Source organism: Leishmania mexicana, chromosome 8 (assembly GCF_000234665.1).
Source record: "Leishmania mexicana MHOM/GT/2001/U1103 complete genome, chromosome 8".
Lineage (NCBI taxonomy): Eukaryota > Euglenozoa > Kinetoplastea > Trypanosomatida > Trypanosomatidae > Leishmania > Leishmania mexicana.
In genome coordinates, this window is record NC_018312.1 from 1,570,741 (window position 1) to 1,587,007 (window position 16,267).

Here is a 16,267-nt window from a genome sequence, read left to right on the forward strand (position 1 = left end):
TCGCTCTCACCTCGCCACGTCGTAGGTGGATGGCCCTGTCACCACCAGAAGCAGTTCGGCACTCGGCAGGGGATATAGGAGGGCTGCTTGGCTTCCCCCCTCATCACCCACCACCACCACCACACACATGCAGGGAGAGTGGGGGTGGGGTGCACGGTACCCTGTTGATACCACGCAGGGAGGGGGAGGGGGATGCCCGGGCGGTCATCACGGGGTGCCGCAACACAAACAAAAGGGACGACAAGAGAAGAGTAGCGATGCGGGTGTTTGGCCTTCGCCTCTTTTGCCCCTCGGTTGCTTGCGTACACACACCGTGTGTGTGTGTGTGTGTGTGTGTGTGTCTGTGTGGCTTGCTGGCACTGGCGGCATCTAAAACAGCTGCAAGTCGTTCCACTCCTTGCGCTGCCGCTCCAGCTCCGCCGCCAGCGCAGCCTCTTCCTTCTCTTTTTCATCCTTGAGTTTACGCCGCCGCGCCGCCTCCTCGCCCAGGCGCGCGGCCTCCAGCTGCTGATCTCGCAGCGCCTCCATCCGCCGCTTCTGCAAGCGCTCCTCGGCTGTCATGCTTTCCTCGGGGCCGAACCTATTGGCGTCACCACCGCTGCCACTCACGCCGCGCTGCGCGGCCGCCGCCCTCAACGCCGCCTCTTTCTTTCTCTGCTGTTCGAAGGCAACTTTGAAGCGCACAAGTTTCCTCTCATCCGCCAGCTCCTTGTGCGCCGTCTCGAAGACTGTGAAGGCATCCCGCACGTGGAGCAGCTGGCACTTGTCGGGATGCAACGCCTGGGCCATCTTGCGGTAGCGCCGGTCGACGTCGGCCACGGTACAGCTGCTGGGGTCCACGTCGAGGATGATGAAGTAGTCAGTCGCCTTGCACTGCAGCACCCGCCGAATCTCAGCCGTCTTCTGCGCGTCGCTGGACAGACCGCTAGCGGCTAGTTGCGTGAGGGAGCCGAAGGCGATGGGCGGCAGCGCGGTCTCCACTTCACGTGCGCGCTTCTGCCCCGCCGCGGTGCCAGCAGCCGGGATAGTGCGACTCCCTGTCGCCGTGCCGGAGGTGCCCTCCTCTGCTAGTCGATCCTGCTGCTTCTGATACGCCCGCTTCAGGTGGTAAAATATGGACTCCTGGCTGAGCGATTTGTGTACCTTCTCCGCAGCGTGAAAGGCGTCCGCGGCGTTCGGGAGCTGGCACTTGTCCGGATGCAGGAGCAGCGCAATCTTGCGATATTGCCGGTTCACATCCGCCAGTTCGCACGTGGCGATGTCGAGCTGGAGAAATTCAAACGGGCTCGCCTTGCGCGCCTCGCACGCCAGCAGCCGCGCAATCTCAGCCGCCTGCTGCGCCTCGCTCATCCTTGAGAAAAGGGCTGTGATGTTCTCCGTGGAGGATCTGTATGCGGGTGCCCGGTGTACGCCCCCCGCCGCACTTGTCAAGGTGTCCCCACCAACCACCGCGCGGCCTCTGCTCCTGTGTGGGGATGCTCTCAGACGTTAGCGAAATAGAGAAAAAAGTGGAAGTCCAGTGCACATGACAGGTTGGGGGGGTGCCACCCTGTCGGCTGTGAGGAACCGCTGTGGCGGTTGGTGCTTGAGAATAGGAAGAAAGATGGAGAGACCACGGCAAACGGTGAGGTGGACATCAAAGGCCGAAGCATACAGCGACATGGCGGCGCAGTGCTGAGGGTCATCGCCACGGAGACGAAGCCTGTAAGTTGAAGAACCTCAGTGGCATACGATCACAGGGTAGTCCCCCGCTACCTGTCCCCACCACCACCACCACCACTGTGGCAGTCGCGCTGCTGTGAACGTGTGTGAGTGCGCGCTCACGCATTTTGGAGGAAGGGGGAGGGGGGCACCTGGCATCATGTAGAACAACACATACAGAAGAAGGCCGTTCGCATCACCGGCATCGTCCATACACACACTCATGCACACATCGGCGAAGACTCGCATAAAAGAGAAAAAGGCGCACACATCTCGCTTGTGGGGGCTGCTGCGTGGCGCATCCGGCTTCGTCCCTGCTCGGCTCAGAATAAATTCGCGGAGGTGAAGATCTGACGCAGTACCTGCGGCAGCACATCGGTTCGCATGCACTCATACCCATGTCCCGCCGGCAGCTGCTGCTGCAGGTGCGACGCCTGCGCCCCGAGCGTGGCGATAAAGATGCAGAACATCTTCACCTCCGGCTTGCTCTGAATGATCGCTGTCAGCTCGCGCGGCGTGATGCCGTACTGGCGCAGGTTCGCGTCGCTGATCACAAACACAAAATACGAGTCGCCCTTCTCCTTTGTCACCAGCTCAATGCTCCGCCGCATCGCATCGACGGTGTTGTCCCCGGACCAGCAGTACTGCGCATACGCCAACATCTTCTGACAGATGATCATGCGCTCCTTTTGGTTCGCAGGCGGGGCGCCGAAGTTAACGAGAGGGATGTTGTCGCTGTCGCCGTTGTGGCCAATCATGGCGTAGTCCAGCTTCGACTCGAACCCGGCAAAGGCTTCCATGATCATGATGGTCGTCTCGAGCAACTTGGTCAAGCGCTGATCCATGCTGTTGAAGCGGTACATGCTCGCACTCACGTCTAGCACAAAGACCAGCCGCTTCTTGTGCTGCTGCTGGAACGGGTTCGTCTCCTTCGAGTCGACGCGGCGCTTGTATACATTTTTTTCGCCAACGATCCCCTCAACGAGCTTCTTGTCATCCCACACGCCGTCCGTCTGCCCTGTAATCCACACCCGCTCGCCCTCGGAAGCCTTCAGCCCCATCAAAAGCGTCCGCAGCTGCGCCACCGCCGGCTGCACACGCTCCTGCAGGCCCTTGTACTGCTCGTACTCCTCTTCGGACATGCCGATCGACTGCAGGCGTTCCTTGAGCGCCTTGCGGCCCATCCGCCTCGCCTCCTCCAGCAGGTGCTTCGGCACCTTGCGCTTCTCCTCGGGCGACACCTGATGCACAGGGTTGCCCTTGTCGAGACGGTAGGGCCCGATAATCCCTCCAAGCCCCGCAGTGTCTGTGCCGCCCGTGCCGCCGGCCCACGTGTTGCCGCCGTGGTGCTCCTTGTCGTCGATCTCGCCGTGCTTCAAGGTGCCAGAAGGCTGCTTGCGCGGCGTGCTGTACCTCATCTTGAAGTCTTTCACGTCCTCCTCGCCCTCCTCGGCAGTGGCAGCGTCGCCGACAGTCTCCGCGTTGCCGGTGAGCAGTGACGACCATTCTGAGTACCGCTGCCGCACGCGCTCACCATCCACATCAGCAACGGAGAGCTGCCGTGACGTCGACTGCCACGCGTAGACAGTGCCGCTGCGGCTGTCAAGGGACCAGCGGTTCTCTGCAGCTGCAGCAGCACAAGGCGACGCAGAAGCCGCCTGGACTGCCTCCCCAGGGGCGCTGGCAAATGTGCGCTGTGTGGCGTGTTGCGTGTCGATCACGGAGACCGTTCGGCCGTCAGGGTGGATGTGAAGAAGCTGATGGCGTGCGTCGTCAACAAGGGTGGTGAGGGCGGGCAAGGCGGCGCTCGCGGCGGCAGAACCGGTCTTACTCTTATAGTAGCGCAGCTGCAGCCCGCTCTCTGCGGTGCCCTCAACGCGAGCGTAGACGACGTTGCGACCGGCTGGGTCGTCCTTGTCGGTCTTGGAGGCTCCATCCGTGCATGGCGGTGTGCTCGCTGAAAACCCCTCGGCAGCAGCGATGCGCCACACCGACCCCTGCAAGTCTGCTGGGACAAGGACGCCATGCGACGCGCTGCTCCGGTCGCTTGCAGAGAGGTACTCCGTGGGCCCATCATCACCTGCAGCAACCGCGGGGGCCTCCACGAGCTCCAGACATTGCGTATCCGGCGAGAGAGGCAGCATCGTTGCATGAGCGCTGCCGTCGGCTGCCACCGAAACCTTCACAACCCCAGAGCGGCGATGTGGCCTTCGTTGCGACGTGTCACAGACGTCACCGACAGCAGCCGCCTCCATCTCCACCATCGCCAATCGACTGCCCACGAACCGCAGCGACGCCACCGGCTGTGGGAAGCTCACCCTCACGACTCGCCCTTGGAGGAGGAAAAGGAGCTCCCCTGTGGTGGACGAGGCGGCGGCAAAGCACAAGACACCGTGGCGGGGACTCACGTCAAGCACACGGACACCTGCCTGCGCGGCTGGCGGCGCCGATGCAGCGCTCAAGCACCGGTCTAGGTGAAGCGGCAAAATAGGTCCGAGAGACATGGTGGTTTCTGCGCAGGGTGTCTTGCCCACTGCTGCCATTGCTCCTCCTGCGACGCCGATACGCGTAATGTACAAGTCCGAGGCAGCACCCGCCAGCACGTCAATCAGCGCCGTGCAGCCTGTCTTGTTAGAGGACACCAGCACAACACTCTGCGGAATGCGCTCGGCGGCCCATTCAGCCCCGTCGCTCTTGCGCAGCAGAGACCTCCGCGCACCCGTCGTCTGCGACCAGGTCGCCAGCGACGGCGGCCAGACACGGCGGTGCTGCTGCTGCTGCCCCACGGTGTCAGCCACCTCGCCGTCACCGGTGCTCCAAGAAAGCTCCTCTGCAGACAAGGTGAAAGCAGTAAATCGGAAAAGCGAAGACAGGTGTGAGGCCCCTGCCGCCAGCTCCGTGGCGTACGGCGAGGACACATCAGCAAACCGCACGTGGCCCACCGGCCAGAGCGTCGCCAGTTCCTCCGCCTTGTCGGCGACCAAGTAACGAGCCTCTATGGAGGAAGGCGGCAGGCGCACTGTCGCTACAATCAACCGCAGCGCTGCTGCGCTGGGCGACGATTTACTCGTGCCGGCGCTGCCGTCCGTTCCGGACGCGCGGCGAAGCAGCAAGACCGAGAGCAGCGGCAGTGTCACCGCCTCCATCTCCGCATCGGTGCCGCCAACAGCCGTCACAGAAGTCATGGCAACAACCGTGTCGGTGCTGGGGTTCACGAATGGCAGGGTAAAGTGGCTTGCCCATTCCGTAAAGGCCTCTGCGGTGGATGAGGCGGCGCCGGCAGAGGACGTCGCTGGAGAGGCAGGGAAGAACGACTCTGTGGGATACGTTGTGCTCCACAACGCTGCCGTTGTGCCGCTCTCGCGACTGCCCTGTGGCCGTGCCGCAGCCGCCTCCTCTTCCGCCTCCACAATGCGTGACAGGAAGCTGTGCTCGCTGAGCGTCATTTCTGCTGGGAGGCAGACGAGAGCGGAAAAGTGCGCAGCAGCAGCAGTCGTCGCCGTCGCCGTCGTGGCCATCGCTGTCATGGGTAGCGTCACCAGCTCCTTGAAGGGAAGCAGGGGCGTCGGCTGCCCTGCCTTGTACGGCTTGAGCTGCTGCAGACCACCTTGTTGAATCATTGGCTGGAGGTAGTTGGCGAGCACCTGGCGCACCACCCGCAGCGTGTTCTCGTCACGGGCGTCGAAGTTGAAGACGTTGTTGAGTGCCTCGTAAACTCCGTCTTGCGGATAGCGCGACATATGCTTCACCACCGCGATCAGCTCGCGGAGCGAGAAGGGGTAGGTCAGGTTCCCTTGCGTGAAGGCGCTCTGCAGTTCGAGAAAGACCAGAACGAGGCGCTCGAGTAACGGCCGCGGCAGGGTTGGCGCGTAGGCAGTCAAGACGCGCAGCTGCGACTCCGCATCCGGGTTGCCCATCACATATGCAGCGAAGAGGTCGCCACACTCGCGGAAGAAGTCGTTGCCGTGAAACGGAAAGCCTGGCGGGTTGGCCAACACGATAATGCGAAAGTCCTGGTGAATGGCGATGCGCTGCGTCGTCCCTGCCGCCCCTGCTGCTGCCGCTGTTGCGTGCGGTTCCACCGCTGGATCGTAGATCTGCCTCCCATCACCGAGTCGCATCTCGCGGTCCTCGATCAGGCCCTTCAGCACCTGCACCACCTCGACCGGTGCCTTGTCGATCTCGTCCACCACAAGGCAGTGACCACGCTGGACCGCCTTCACCAGCGGTGAGTCCTCCCAGACGACCTTGCCGGCCTCTACCGTGGGGTTAATCGTCAAGCTGCCCACGGTCGTGTCACGGTGCAGCTGGATGTAGTGCCGCGGGATGCCGAGGCGCGAGAGAAAGGCGTCCACCACCTTGTTCTTCCCTACGCCCTGGTTGCCGATGAGGAGGATGTTACTGCCCATGGCGTACTGCTTCGCCAGCCAGGCCAAGATCGACTCGTGTACTCGATTCGCATGGAACCCGGTGACATACGGCACCAGGGCCAGCTCCGCCTGTGTGTACACGCGAGAAAGCAGCAGCACAGGCTCGCCATTCACGTTCCAAAGTCGACTCGAGCTTATCGAAGACTCTCCGCCGGTGCGGAAGGCGTCATCTGCAGCCACAAGAGTTTCACCCTTCGCAGTCGGTGATGCTGACGTTGCGTCACCGCGTCCCGTCGCCGCACGGACGCTCGGCTGTGCAAGCCCGCAGGTCTCCAGCGCGTGCCGCACCTTGGTAGCGGCGACACCTGTCATCAGCGGCAGCAGCAGTGTGTTGCGCACACTCTCCTCGATACGTGATGGGTAACGCACGGCAGAACGGACGAGATGGCGCAGCTGCCGGAGGCTGAGTTGCGGCATCTTGCCATCTGTGCTGTGAAGTTCCTCCAGGTCATTGCGCAACTGGATAAGTTGATCCACAACAGCCTCAATGCGCTGCTGGGCCGCCACCGGTGCCTCTTGCTTCCGCCACGCCTCTGCCTCCAGCAGTCGTGCCTCTGCCTGGGCGACTTGCCGCAGCACCGGTCCTATCGCGTCCTCGCCGCCGTCCGGCATCGCCACCATGCGGAACAGGGTTGTGAGGTCTTGTGTGATGAAGAAGTCCCTCGCGCCTCGGCTTCCGGCCGCACCGCCGCTGACGGGTAGTGGCGGACGTGCCGTTGCCACCACTCGGAAGCACGGGTGCACCGGGAAGATCTTCCGCTCCCGCATCTCCGCATCCGTCGGTTGCCACACCACCGCTCCGGTACTCGGGTCGCGCTCGGTGAACCTCTCCTTTAGCAGGTTATACTCCATCGGCGACTTCAAGATTGTGCCGTCAGTCAGGACGGCGCTCTGGTCCACGAGGAGCTGCTGTAAGGATGATAGCATGCCGCTCGGCAGCTTCTCCATGCCATCCAGCACGACCAGCTCGCCGTAGATGGCAGCGTGCAGCAGTGGCGAGTCCTGCCACGTCGTGTTGCCCGTCTTGGGGTCCGTCATGCGCTGCTGGAAGAGGTCCTTGTGCGTCATGTCCACGTACAGGTGCATCGTCGACGCAAGTCCGTACCCCAGCAGCCGCGCAAACGCGCGTACCATGGCTGTCTTCCCGCAGCCAGTGGGGCCGAGCAGACAGATGTGCTGTCGGCTGGCGTGCACCTGCAGCATCGTCTGCAGGATGTGGTAGTGCTCTGTTGTGAAGACCGTGGAGGGCGCAGCCGTGGTGCTGAGGTGCTCCGCGACGTCCCACCCAGCATTGCCACTCGCGTCGAGGGGCCCGCGTGAGGAGAGCGCCTGAGCTCCCATGAAGACCTTCAGGAGGTACGTTCCCGACTGCCCGGGATGCGTTAAGCTGTGCGCAGCAGTCGCCACCACCGCCTCTGCCACAGCAACCGGCACACCGGAGAACGCCGTGGTGGATGTAACGTTCCGGTACTCCAGGATATAGTTGCAAGTCTGCTGCACCGTCAATGGAACCCTGGTGGTCGTCACGGCAGCCGACACGAGCTGGGCCGAACGAACGTAGGCACGCGCTGCCGCTGCGCCGCGGGGCTCGTCATCCGCTGACTCTACGTCTTGCCCTTGCACGAGAGCGCGCAGTCTTTCACTCACACGCGACCTCTTGGAGGGTGGTTCGCGCACTTGGTGGCCATGCGGCGCATTTAGCCCACTACTCTCACTGCTGGAGCGGTGAGAATGCGCGTTGCTGGTGGCGAGGTCAGCTGCGAGCAGCAAAGGTGGATACACGTGGCAATGCTGAAGCACCTCTGCGTACTGCGCCAACCGGCGGTGGTACTCCTCGAGATTCGCGTACCCCGTCGTCCCGCCACCTGCGCCGCTGCGGGTGAGTTGGCGGGCGTAGTAAGGCCATGGAAAGCCCCGCATGACAGCCTCGCCTACCGGTATATCAGGGAAGATGGCGAGCTGCTGGGCAATGGTGGCGAGGGCCCAGCTGCCTAGAGCCTGCAGAGGACTGCTCGTCGCCGCAACGCCGCTGCCGCTGACGCTGTCCGCGTCATCCTCACTCGTGGCGGCGTCAGCGCTATCCCTGAAGGGCTGCTCTGCCATGTCACCGCTATAGTGAATGGGGGCGTACGGGTTCCTATCACGGACACGCGCCGGCGCCGCTGAGGCAGGATTCCTCTTGCTTGGCTTGCTTAGCTGGAAATCGCGCGTGGAGTCGTTGATGGCGGTAATGGCCGCGCGCAGCTGCACCACCTGTGCGAAGCGGGCCGACTGCCGCTCTTCCAGCTCTGCCACTTTCTTCGCCCGCTTGTGGTCGTTGCTGCTCTCGCCAGCAGCGCTCATCACAGACGACGATGGCATCACCACTGGCATCGGCGTGCGGACGTACAGGCACTGGAAGCGCGAGCGCAGCGGAGGGTCGAGCGGGTTGCCTTCATACGGTGGCACCGGCACCGTAATGCCAATCACGCGGAACTTCTCAGAAACGCGCACCAGACCCATCGCAGCCAGCTCACGCTTCGCCTCCGCAATCAGCTCGGCGTTCGGCACACCATCCCCTGTGCTGTGCAGCTGACGGCCCTTCTGCTGGTGCTTTGACTCGTAGAGTGTCTGCAGCAGCGAGTCGTAGCGCGCCGGGTGAATGAGAACGGAGCCGTTGTCAAGGTGCATCTCACGGTTTTCCAGGAGGTTGTTGATCACGGGCAGCACATTGCGCTCCACCCGTGTCAAACCCTCTAGCACCAACAGCTGACCCTCCACGGCCGCCGAGACGGCGCTCTGGTCGTCGTAGATGAGGTTGCCGTTTCGAATCTCGCGACGCTGCTTCAGATCGCTTTCTGTGATGTCGCTGTGGAGGTAAACGACTCGGATCTCGCGGCGAGTGAGGTGGCTGTAAAGCAGCACCAGCCAGCGCATGGCGGGGCCGGGGTCACCGATGAGACACATGTCCTGCCCTAGCTGCTCCTTCTGCGCGATCCAGCGGAGGTATCTCCGCGTGAGCGGGTCCTGCACGGTGAAGAACATGTTCGCCTCCGCCAATCCACCGTCGTTCAAGGAGGGTACGCCGCCGGTGGGGTTCATGGCTCCCGCCTGCGAGTCGACCACAGCCATCGATTGAAGGTACGGCGCGGTGTGATCGACGCCGGGAGTGGCCCAGACCACTCGTTCAGGGTTCACTGCGTAGTCCGGCACCGGAATCACCACATCGCCGATGGTCAGCTGCGTGCTGCATGGCACCCCCACGCTATCCTGTGGCATGGCTGGAGTTCCAGCGCGCCGAACGCCCGCCAATAGGGTTCTTGATGCACCGCCGCCGCCGTTGAGGCTAAAAAGCGGCTGCGAGGTCTTCAGAGATGAGGATCGATAATGCCGACGTGACCACGCAACGGCAGTGCAGCTGCTAGTAGGCAGAAGGGTAGGCGGGGGCCTAGCCGACTTGAAGCTCGACGATGATGCTAAAGGCGCCGGCAACGGTGTAGAAGATGGGGGGAGCGCTACCAGGATTGCGGATGTGGTAGTCGTGAAAAGGGAGGCCGATAAGGGGCAACAGAACGCATGACCTGGGCCTGCAGCACGGCGGTGGCAGAGCATGGAGACCGAGACACACGCACACAAGAGAAAGCGTCGATGACAGCAGCGTCGTCGGCCGGGGCAACGCTGCCCCTCCCTTGTCTTCTGCTTCGCTGAGCTTCTTCTTTTTCCTGATGGAGGACAAAGCAAAGGCGAGGAGGTGCGCGATGAAGAGGCGGCCGTAAACACTTTTCGGATGATGGTGGTGAGCTGAAGAGGCAGGTGGAGGAAGAGGAAGTCGCGCAGATGGCTGAGCGCACTACAATCGGATGGATCTCGTTGCTGTTGGACAGAATCTTTCTTTGCGGATGTCCGTAGATGCACACATGCGTGTGTATGTGTGTGTGTGAGAGAGAGGATACGGGTGAGTGGGGAGACGGCATAGAGAGAGAGACAGAGGAGGGGGAAGAATGCTGCGCACAGACACCTTCTCACGAGGGAGTCTTGTCCTTTGTGTCCATTACAACCGCAGCCTCTCACACTCTTCGAACAGTGGCGCCAACCCACCCCGCTCCCCTTACGCTCGCCCATAAGCGAGGTGGGGATCGCTGCCGTCACCGCCCAACCTTACACGCGGCTTGGGTTCTTCTCCGTTATTTTTTTTTCGGGCACTTCGCCCATGACTTCACATGACATTGAATGGTGTAGGGGGAGCTTGGGAGAGGAGAGGGGGATATCGGCGGCTACGCGCATTGGGTGTCGACCCTCTCCGCTACGCCGCGCCTCTGAGCATGATCATCGGCCAATGTGCGCCGCCGCCTCGAGCTCCGCCCTTGTTGCTGCTGCTCTGCCTCCTCATCCCTCACTCCCTCTGCAAGTGGACCTTGCATGTCGTTGTTTTACATCATTGACAGAAGAGAGGGGAGAAGTGCACCGCAGCGTTGATTTTCTCCTCGCTCGGTGGTGGCGCTCCGATAACGCCTCTTTTGCCATCTCTCACCTCCCGCCTCACCTCGCCACGCAGCCATTCCCCCTTTCCCTTCTCTCCTCACCCCTCCCACCGCCACCACCACATGCATGTGCATGAACACGATGAGCACGCGCCCAAAAACAGCTGCTCACCTAAAACACGAGAAGGGGCAGGTGTGTGCATGAGCAGCGGCAAAGCAAACGAGAAGTGTCGGCGGAGGACGGGGGGTTGGGTGGAGAAGGGGGAGGGGGTGACATGAGTGGGCGTCAAGCAGCAATAGCAAAGAGCGAGAGAGAGACGTGTGACGAGCCAACAGACGCACACACCCACGTAATGTTCGCCCTTTTCCCCCGTTTTCCTGGTGTGGCTTGTGCTTCGCTCTTCCTCTTTCTCGCTACTGTTGCTGCCCCAGAGGAGGGAGGTGTGAAGGGCTCTTTTAGTTCCCCGGCTGCAATGTGCATCCCTCCCGCACAGCTCAGTCTTTCATGTTTGGGGGGAAGGTTGACAGGATTCCCTCGTCCTCCTCTATGCACTCGGGCGCATCGGCAGACGAGGCTGCCACCCCCCGCAGAGAAACGCGGTGGAAGAAAGCAGAAGACAACGCTGACGAAAGATCCAAAACAAGCCCATCACCATCAGACGCATCGCTTGCACACAGGCACACACACACACACACAGAGCAAGAGCACTGATGTAGCCTACAGTGACTTGAGTGTGGTCCTGTTCTCTTCGCAGAGAGGCTGCCAGCTTCATTTTCGTTTGTTTCTGTACGAAGCATGAGAGATCCCACTCACTCCGTGGCGTTCCGTCCTCCGCTTCGGCTTGTCGCTGCCCCCTCACTTGCGCTCTCGAGCGTCCGCGTTCCTGCCTGCCTGAACACGCGTGTGTGTGCGTGTGCGTGTGGGTCATCATCACAGGTCAGCCAGGCACCCTCTTCCCATCTACCACAGGGTGCAGACAACATGATACACAGTGAAAGGGGGGAAACGTGTGTCGGCGATCGCGGGGCAGCACGGCGGCTAAACGAGGCATCTTCTACACACCCTGACAACACCGTAACAGCGAATCCAGCACGAGCCTCAACTTTAAAGACACTACGCCATGGATGCACTTGTGCGGGTGCACACAGTTTCGTCCTCAGTCCCGAACACCGCCACACCGCCCTGTCCTCTCCTTTTCTCCTCCGCACCCCCATCCTCATTCGCCTATAAACGCCGAACCGATCAATAGACATCCGTGCAGGTATTCCTGTCCAAACCTTCCTGGAACTCCACAGCCCTCCTCCTTGCTCAGCTCATGACACAGGGTACCACTCCCGCCACCACTGACAACCTCGCGCGACACAACTGCGGTCCGGCCAACCACCACCCTACAATGCTCCAAAGCCGCCAATCAATCACCCAATAGTCTCTTTTTCTGAACACAAACACAGCAGTACCATCCCATAAAATCCTCAATACACCTGCTCCACCATCACGGCGTTGTGAGCGCGAGCCTCGCTGCTCGTGCTCGTGCCAGGGGCGGCACTCTCCCGCACATGCGCGGACACGGGGTATTCACTGAGCAGGCACGCGTTCACCCCCATCACCACGCGCACGTAGCCCTGCTCGCCCCAGTCCCCACCCCACGAGTTCTTGATCACCCAGTACGGAACCTCACCAGTCATGTCGTACCCGACGAGCAGCACACCGTGGTTCAGCTGTTTACCAATGCACGCGGTCAGCACGCCGCTCTTGTAGGACATGAAGGAGCTGGCGTCCAGCGCAATCGCGATGGGGCCATTCTTCGCGAGCCACGCAGCCATCGCCTTTTCGCTGCTTCCGATCAACACGTGGCCGTCGATCTGCGCACCGACAACGAGCTCACTGCTGTTCGAGCACTCGGGCACATAGCCGTTGCCGGACACGTAGGGGTAGCTGTCCTCCGTGTACAGGTGCCCGTTCGTGTTTTGCAGCAGCCAGTCGAACGCCTGCAGCATCAGCCCGCCGCTGCAGCCATCGTTCATGTCATCGCAGCTCACCAGCTGCTGCTCCGACAGGCTCACCAGCTCGTGGCCGGCAAGGTACCACTGCCCCTCGATGTTGCCGACCGCCGAGAACGCCCAGCACGACCCGCACGCACCCTGATCCTTCACCGGCGTCACGGCGCCCTTCTCGCGCCAGTCCACCGCATCAGGCACCGCCGACAGGTCCGCGCGCGCCTTGCGGTAGTGCTGGGCGGCGTGCCGCTTCGCCGCTGCGAAGTACGCGGCGCCGTTCAGGTAGCGCGCGGCGAACTCCGCCTCCGACAGGTCGAAGAACTTCGTGATCCCGAACTGCGCGTGGGGGTTCCGCGCCTGGTGCTCGCGCATCAGCTCCAGGTTGCGCTCGAAGTTCGCCAGCCGCTGCTGCTCCTCCGCCAGCGTCTCGTACGCGCGCCCGTACGTCCGCTTGAACTCCTCGAACAGCGCAGCAGCCGGCGTGCCCACGTGTATCGCGCGCGCAGGTGCGCAGGCAGCCGCAAGCACCACGCACACAACCGCAACAGCGCAGAGAGCGGCCCTCGACGTCGCCATCGCGGACGCGGGCAGCGAGGGGAACAGAAGGAAGCAATGAACAGAGCGAGGGGAGAGCAAGTGAAACGCAGAGGCCACGGCCCGAACGCTACGGCAGTGGCGGGTATATAGAGGGCTGCTGCTGGTGGTGGCGACGAGAGTCTGTGCAGGGCGTCGGGAGCAGTCGACCACGGTGCAGGGCAGGTGGGGACGGGGAGAGTGCAAGAGAGGGAGGGACGTCATCACAGGCAACAACGCAGGTGCGGGCAACCTCACACAACAGCGGTGCATCCATGCGCCGCGCGCACAGGGGAGAGGGAGAGGCGCACAGCGACGCACGTCACACATCCCCGGTGCGTGCGCTGCGTGCCAGCCGCCATCGGGGGAAAAGCGACGGTGCTCGTAAGCCCCCTGGCCTCCATCACTCCGCACCCACACGCGACACTACCTCTCCGGCACGCGCACAGGGTCCATCCCACTGCAGCGCTTCGTACATGCCGTCACGGCAATGCTGCACACGCGCACGCACCATTCGGTACACGTATACGTATACACATCGTGTACACGTACACATGCGTCTATAGTGTTCCCCTCGACATGCCTTGCTCTGGGGACCGTTGCGCCTCACGCATACGCACGGACACGCACACGCACGCACGCACGCGCGCAGAGAAGAGCCGATGAAGCAAGCACAATCAATAAACAGACCGTGGCTGCAGAGGCGGGGGGCCAACGCGCCCGGAAGGCGTCCCGCACGCAGTGCAGGCATGTGCATGCACGCGAGCGCGGTGCGAACGCAGCGCACCCACAAGCTGCAGGGAGGCGGCGGAGGCGCGCACGCCCGGCACATGACCCAGCAGCCACGCACCACCGTCAAAGCACAAGCGAAGCACCTCCCGAGGGGGAGGAGAAAACAAAGTAGTGGAAGATATCGCTGAACGCACAGCACACAAGTGTGCTGAAGAAGCAAGCAAAATACAAAGAGCCAGACGAAGGCAGAATAGCGGGCTCGCGTATACGCGTGTGCGTGTGCGTGCGAGAGAGAGGGATAACAAGGGAGGCCACGCGAGGGCACGCGAGGGGAGGGGGAGGCGTGAAGCGAGGGCGGGCAGAACAGCCATTCGCGGGGCACCACGACTTGGGTGGTGCCGCAGCTCCGATTCACAGCGCGCCTGCTCGTCCATTTCCCCCCTACGCTCCGCCGCACCTCGCTGCGCTGCCGCCCGCATCGCCTTCCTCTTCCTCTGCCTCACATCTCGCACGCACGCGCAGCTGCCACGGCGGGCGCGCACCCAAGGAGGTGCCCACACGCGCCGGGCATCGCTGCGACCACCACACACACGCACACAAGGGCACACACACCTCTACGTGTAGTGACAGGTGTTCATGATCGAGCCGAAGAAGTACGGCGAGCACTTACCATCATGAGTCTCGAAGCACAGCCCCCCGCCCACGCAGAATTCGTTCGAGTACGTGCACATCGTCACCTTCTGCGGACTGCACTTGATCATAGAGGCGCCTCCTCCACCGTTCTTGTGGCACTCGTTCACCTTGATCAGGGTTTTCCTGCACCCTCTCCTGCAGTTCTTATCGAAGCAGATCACCTGCTCCACCACCACGGGTCTGGGTGCGGGCGTCTCGCTGCTCGTGCTCGTGCCAGGGGCGGCACTCTCCCGCACATGCGCGGACACGGGGTATTCACTGAGCAGGCACGCGTTCACCCCCATCACCACGCGCACGTAGCCCTGCTCGCCCCAGTCCCCACCCCACGAGTTCTTGATCACCCAGTACGGAACCTCACCAGTCATGTCGTACCCGACGAGCAGCACACCGTGGTTCAGCTGTTTACCAATGCACGCGGTCAGCACGCCGCTCTTGTAGGACATGAAGGAGCTGGCGTCCAGCGCAATCGCGATGGGGCCATTCTTCGCGAGCCACGCAGCCATCGCCTTTTCGCTGCTTCCGATCAACACGTGGCCGTCGATCTGCGCACCGACAACGAGCTCACTGCTGTTCGAGCACTCGGGCACATAGCCGTTGCCGGACACGTAGGGGTAGCTGTCCTCCGTGTGCAGGTGCCCGTTCGTGTTTTGCAGCAGCCAGTCGAACGCCTGCAGCATCAGCCCGCCGTCGCAGCCATCGTTCATGTCATCGCAGCTCACCAGCTGCTGCTCCGACAGGCTCACCAGCTCGTGGCCGGCAAGGTACCACTGCCCCTCGATGTTGCCGACCGCCGAGAACGCCCAGCACGACCCGCACGCACCCTGATCCTTCACCGGCGTCACGGCGCCCTTCTCGCGCCAGTCCACCGCATCAGGCACCGCCGACAGGTCCGCGCGCGCCTTGCGGTAGTGCTGGGCGGCGTGCCGCTTCGCCGCTGCGAAGTACGCGGCGCCGTTCAGGTAGCGCGCGGCGAACTCCGCCTCCGACAGGTCGAAGAACTTCGTGATCCCGAACTGCGCGTGGGGGTTCCGCGCCTGGTGCTCGCGCATCAGCTCCAGGTTGCGCTCGAAGTTCGCCAGCCGCTGCTGCTCCTCCGCCAGCGTCTCGTACGCGCGCCCGTACGTCCGCTTGAACTCCTCGAACAGCGCAGCAGCCGGCGTGCCCACGTGTATCGCGCGCGCGGGTGCGCAGGCAGCCGCAAGCACCACGCACACAACCGCAACAGCGCAGAGAGCGGCCCTCGACGTCGCCATCGCGGACGCGGGCAGCGAGGGGAACAGAAGGAAGCAATGAACAGAGCGAGGGGAGAGCAAGTGAAACGCAGAGGCCACGGCCCGAACGCTGCGGCAGTGGCGGGTATATAGAGGGCTGCTGCTGGTGGTGGCGACGAGAGTCTGTGCAGGGCGTCGGGAGCAGTCGACCACGGTGCAGGGCAGGTGGGGACGGGGAGAGTGCAAGAGAGGGAGGGACGTCATCACAGGCAACAACGCAGGTGCGGGCAACCTCACACAACAGCGGTGCATCCATGCGCCGCGCGCACAGGGGAGAGGGAGAGGCGCACAGCGACGCACGTCACACATCCCCGGTGCGTGCGCTGCGTGCCAGCCGCCATCGGGGGAAAAGCGACGGTGCTCGTAAGCCCCCTGGCCTCCATCACTCCGCACCCACACGCGACACTAC

The 16,267-nt window shown here is 62.7% G+C and overlaps 4 protein-coding genes across 4 annotated transcripts; all 4 read right to left on the reverse strand.

The window, feature by feature from the left end:
* Positions 1-369: 369 nt before the first annotated feature.
* Positions 370-1,350, reverse strand: LMXM_08_0990 (conserved hypothetical protein; the record flags this gene model as incomplete). The annotated part of the gene is made up of 1 exon (XM_003872605.1): positions 370-1,350. One exon carries the CDS (start codon positions 1,348-1,350, stop codon positions 370-372), a length of 981 nt encoding a protein of 326 aa, XP_003872654.1.
* A 674-nt stretch (positions 1,351-2,024) lies between these two features.
* LMXM_08_1000 (conserved hypothetical protein) lies at positions 2,025-9,389 on the reverse strand (the record flags this gene model as incomplete). Its single annotated transcript, XM_003872606.1, has 1 exon — positions 2,025-9,389. One exon carries the CDS (start codon positions 9,387-9,389, stop codon positions 2,025-2,027), a length of 7,365 nt encoding a protein of 2,454 aa, XP_003872655.1.
* Positions 9,390-12,064: 2,675 nt separating this feature from the next.
* Positions 12,065-13,165, reverse strand: LMXM_08_1060 (putative cathepsin L-like protease; the record flags this gene model as incomplete). Its single annotated transcript, XM_003872607.1, has 1 exon — positions 12,065-13,165. The coding sequence occupies one exon, from the start codon at positions 13,163-13,165 to the stop codon at positions 12,065-12,067; it is 1,101 nt and encodes a 366-aa protein (XP_003872656.1).
* A 1,343-nt stretch (positions 13,166-14,508) lies between these two features.
* On the reverse strand, positions 14,509-15,840 carry LMXM_08_1070 (putative cathepsin L-like protease; the record flags this gene model as incomplete). Its single annotated transcript, XM_003872608.1, has 1 exon — positions 14,509-15,840. One exon carries the CDS (start codon positions 15,838-15,840, stop codon positions 14,509-14,511), a length of 1,332 nt encoding a protein of 443 aa, XP_003872657.1.
* Positions 15,841-16,267: the final 427 nt, after the last annotated feature.